Raw genomic sequence first — 5,172 nt, forward strand, 5'->3', positions numbered from 1 at the left:
ACGATGATGGGAGAGAGTGTTGCTGTGGGGGGAGTGGGGGGCGGGGGCGGTGGGGTTGAATGGGACCTCATATATATTTTTTAATGTAATTAAAAAAAAATAATAATAATAAATAAATATTTAAAAAATATATATATATATTGCTGAGCAAAAGGAGTCAGTCAGAAAGGAGACAATTGTAGTGATTCTATTCACAGGAAACTCAAAATCAGGGAAATCCAATGTGGGTGAGAGTCAGGATAGTGGTTGACCTTGGAAGGTAGTGAGTGATAGGAGCACTGAGGGGAATGTGATATTTGGTCTGCTCATTTTCCTTGAACCGGGTGGTAGTGAACTCCCTGACCTGAAGACTTGTGATTTGGGTCTATTTCTGTAGATTAATAAAAGTTCTGTTTTAAACATATATATATATATTTCTACTTCTTCCAGTTTTATATCCTGCAGAGTGTAAGGAAGCTGTGGTGGGTGGAGGCCTGGGGTCATCCTTTCTCAGTACCAGGAAGGCCAAAGCCAGGGTATGATGGGTCAGGAGGCAGAGGGAGCCCCTGACATAGAGCAGAACAACCATGTCCACCTCAGCCTGCCACAGTCTGAGAGAGGCCCTGTTGTCAGATTGGGGACCCCATAGAAAACCTATTCCTGAGCAGAATCACTGTGTGGGAATGCCTAGCCTCTTCATTTACATGATTCTTTTAAGCTGATCTCTTTGGTATGAAAGATGGACTGGAAAGAGGCCAATGTGGTGATAGGAGATGTTCATGGAGGCCCAGCAGGAAATGACAAAGCCTACAACTGGGGTGATTTTGAGGGGAAGGAAAATAGTGTAAATGTTTTTTTCTACCAAGTTTGATCAAGACACACAGATATCCTGCTAAAACACCTGGAATGGCCACAGTTACCTTATAGAAGAAAGGTAGAAGACCCATCCTACAGAGAACTCATTCATTTCTGTACACCCAGTTTTGAGGTGTTTTGGGTTTGCTCCTTTAATGGACATCTAGTGTTCTGACTGAAGAACATGCTGTCTTCATCTTGAATCTCAGCTTACTATGGATCTGGTCCTTGCCCTCCTTTCAAGATGGGTTGAATGACTGGATGTATGGATGTGTTTCTCCACACATCCAAGAACACATGGATGTGGGGAATATGGGGTGCCCAGTGTTTCCTGTAGCTCCATTCAGCCCTTAGGACACCACCTGTCCTCATCCACCCTCCTTCAAGTGGCTGTGTGCTTCTGGCCCAGCCTCCGCAGTGCCTCCTTCACGTCCTTGTTCCGCAGACTGTAGATGAGGGGGTTGAGCATAGGGATGAGCAGGGTATAGAAAATGGACACCACCTTGCCCTTCTCCATGTACTCCACAGCTGCTGGCTGAGCATAGATGACAAATACAGTCCCATAAAATATGGATACTGCAGTCAAATGGGAGCCACAAGTGGAGAAGACCTTACGTCGCCCGGCTGTGGAAGGCATCCTGAGGATGGTCACAGTGATGTAGCCATAAGACATCAGGACAACAAGTGTGGTGCTCACAATGTTGATTCCACAGATGCCAAACATGACCAGCTCATTGAGGGCCGTGTTAGTGCAGGCGATCCGGAATAAAGGGGGCATGTCACAGAAGAAGTGGTCGATGCGATTGGAGTTGCAGAACGGGAGGCGGAACGTGAAGCTGGTCTGCACGATGGCATTGAAGCAGCCTCCACAGTAGGAGCCCAGCACCAGGCAGGCGCAGGCTGAGGGACGCATGGTGACCGGGTAGCGCAGGGGGCTGCAGATGGCCATGAAGCGGTCATAGGCCATGACGGCTAGTAGAAAAGCCTCAGTAGTACCCAGAAACAACAGAGAGAAAAATTGTGTGGCGCAGCCCATGAAGGTGATGATCTTGGAGGAGAAGAATGTGGTGAGAGCCTTGGGGGCGATGACAGATGAGAAGCACAGGTCCAGGAAGGAGAGGTTCTTGAGGAAGAAGTACATGGGGGAGTGGAGGTGGGTGTCCAGGGAGATCACCATGATCATGGTGAGGTTCCCCAAGAGAGTGACCACATAGATGGCCAGGAACACTACAAAGAGCAGAGCCTGGATCTCAGGGCCACCCTCAAATCCCACCAGCACAAACTCCTGCCAGGAGACCCCTGAGAGGTTTCCATTGCTGCGGGGAGGCATGGCGCGGATGCTGAACCTGGGAGGCAGAAGGGAGGCAGGAGACAACAGGAGAGAGAAGGTCACAGCTGGACTGTCCCATGTCCTCCTGGAGCACAGCAACCATCGGTGCTATACTTTTCACTGAGTGGACGAGCAATTGCAACTGCTGTACTTTAAATGAGCTCAAGATGCCTGAAAGGGGACATTTATTCTGAGTAATGAAATCATATATTTGCACTTGGCCCTTACTCCAGTGGAGTTTGAGGTGTTGCTGTAGGGATAAAGAGATTACTTCAGAGGTGAGACATTCATGGTATAAGGAGAGAGTTTACACCTCCCCATCCCTGTTCTAAACACTGCCCTGTCCCCAGAGGTGATGTCCCTCTGTGCTTATACATGGATCTTATTTTGACTTTCCCTATCTTATTTTACTCTTTGTTAAATTGAGCAATATCTATTGAGCACCTCCTTTCCACTAGCATTGTGTTGGGTAATAACTGCCTCTCTGGACAGACTGGACACAGGATAGACTAGTGCTCCTGAGGTTCCATGATGCTCTCTGACTGTTTCTTCTGCAAGACTGTGCCTCATCTCTGTCTCTCACACTGTGCCCAAGCACAGCAGCATTGAAACAGTGAGCTCTATGCATTCTTGATACCATAATTTCCAAGTGTCAGACACATCACATGATGGGGAGCTATGGCACGCACAGGTAATAGAATACCTTCCCTTGTTCTCTCCATCAGCCCATTCCCATGCTCTGCAGCATTCTCTTCTGGTCCTGATGATTTTAAGGAGACCCATCTCTCTTCTACTTGGTTAGAAGAGACCCTCTTTTGTCTGTTACCGTCTGGATTCACCTGAACCTTTTCTCCTCTCTGTCTTATCACAGCATAGACCACACAGGAGACTGTGAAGGGATTGTTTACTGCAAAATATTCATGGAATCCAGTAGGAAAGGGCAGGGAATCACATCCCCAATGGAGGGGTGGGTGAAGGATCCAGATGAAGGGGAGTAGACCTCAGGGCATTACAAAGTTTCAGGGTGGCTGAGCTCTGCCATGGTGGAGAGGCTGCTTCAGGGGAGTGAGCTCCCTGCACATGGAGGGTTGTAAGGTAGCATGATTTATGAGGTTCCCTCCTGGATGCCCTGCACCTGTGATCTCTAAGAAAAAGCTGTCTTGGATGGGTCATCAAGAACACAGGAGTTCCAATACAAATAGGTAAGAAGAAGTAATGGATTGTCCTCCTTTCTCTCTCAGGAGAGTTCCCCTCCAGCATGGGAACAGCGAGCAGCACTTCTGAGCCATGATGTCCAGGCCAGGTTACCCAGGACACTGGAATTTGCTTGGATGCACGAGGCTACTGGGCTGGGAGAGCAGGGGTGGTGGGAGGAATAAGAGGCAGTCTGCCCTGATGTTCTCCTGGAGGTAACCCTGGGGTGCCTTTGGGGCGGTGTGGCCCAGGTGAGTAGCCCCACTGCCCCCTTTCTACAAAGTGGAGGCCCAGGTGGCTATCTGTCCCTCAAAATCCATGATTTTTTTTTTATCACCAAGATTTTCGTATTCTAGATTTTGTGATCAATTTTTCTATACACTTTCTCTTGGCAACCCTGGCATTTGGAGTAGTGGTTGCACAGGCTGCCTGTGTGCTTAGGGTAAACCATATTGGAGTTCCCTTCCACATGCCTGGCTCTGTGGTTTCATTTGTGAACAAGACTTGGGCTCCCTGGGCCACTGGGGGAGTCTCCAGCTGCCTGCAAATAGAGACTGAGCCCTATGACAATCCATTGAAGGGATCCTGTGATGCTATGTCATGGACTCATCATCTGTCCCTACTCCAGTCCCCCCACTAGAGTGAGGTCCAGGCCATAGCAGCTTCACTCTAAAGTGGAGCTTGTTAGAAAGGCAGAATCTCCCACCAACCCAGACCCAGTGACTCAGGACCTGCACAGAAACAGCCCACAGAGGGTCTGAGTCAAGGTGAGTGTGGGGGGCACTGCTCCCCATGACCCTGATGCCCCAGGTCAGGTTTCATGTCACCTGGGGAGAGCAACCCTGAGTGCCTACTATCTACACAGCACTGTCTCCTCCCTCCACCAGGTCACTTTAAAATCCTTCATTCCTGTCAGTGGATGTCTTGACCTTACCTTTTCCTGACGATGGTCAGGATTCTTCCTTGGCCACACCAGGTCCTGTGCTCCAGGGTCTCCTGTGCTTCTGAGTGATGATAACACAGTCGACACTGAGGACAACCTGCCCCTCCTGGTTTGGCCCTGGCTTCCTCAGAAGAGAAGTGAGACTGGAGAGAGGGGCAGAGGCAACTTCTAGTTGCCAATAAGAATTGGGGCTGGAGGCTAGAGCTGCTCCCTGCAGGATTTCCTGGCTTTTCCTTGGAAGTAGAAACTTGGCTCAGCTCAGCTTTCCTTATCCTGCTGTCTGGTGCCTTTTTGAGTTGTCTGCACACAGGGCCACTCTGCTGGTAAATTTTTCTCCCCCTCTATGACTGGAACTCGGGGCCTCATGTGGCCAATTAGGGGAGACCTGGGGCCCTGCAGTGCCTGGGGCTGCCTACTCCCTGAGTCACAGAAGCTGCAGCCCTGTTGCTAATCCTCCTGAGATTCTCCTGACCGCCAAGAAGGTGTCTTGGAAGCTTGAAGCCCACAGGGAGTGCCAGAGGTGACACAGGACAAATGGGAGACAACTCGGAGGGGACAGAGGACCCCAGAGCAGAGCCCTTGTTCCCTTCTCCTCCCCTTGCTCCACCTCTGATGCAGACTGAGGAAATGGATATATGAGGCAAGCATTCTGGGCAGTAGGACAGCATTTCTACTCCCAATGAGTGATTCTGACTCTTTGTGGACCCAGTGACCTTTGAAATTACCTTTCCTTGAGGAAATAAGGGTGGTGTAAGACCATGTGTAAATTCTCCTTCATATCTTATTTTGTTGTGTTTCCAATTCTGTTTAAACTTCTTTATTGTCAAAGTTTATAACAAACATGCACTTGAGGAAATTCAAGGAAGTAGGA

The 5,172-nt window shown here is 49.2% G+C and overlaps 1 protein-coding gene across 1 annotated transcript; it reads right to left on the reverse strand.

The window, feature by feature from the left end:
• Positions 1–1,216: 1,216 nt before the first annotated feature.
• On the reverse strand, positions 1,217–2,164 carry LOC101438449 (olfactory receptor 9S13-like). Its single transcript, XM_004479516.2, has one exon. It carries the CDS (start codon positions 2,162–2,164, stop codon positions 1,217–1,219), a length of 948 nt encoding a protein of 315 aa, XP_004479573.2.
• Between the last annotated feature and the right edge of the window lie 3,008 nt (positions 2,165–5,172).

This window comes from Dasypus novemcinctus, chromosome 7, assembly GCF_030445035.2.
Source record: "Dasypus novemcinctus isolate mDasNov1 chromosome 7, mDasNov1.1.hap2, whole genome shotgun sequence".
Lineage (NCBI taxonomy): Eukaryota > Metazoa > Chordata > Mammalia > Cingulata > Dasypodidae > Dasypus > Dasypus novemcinctus.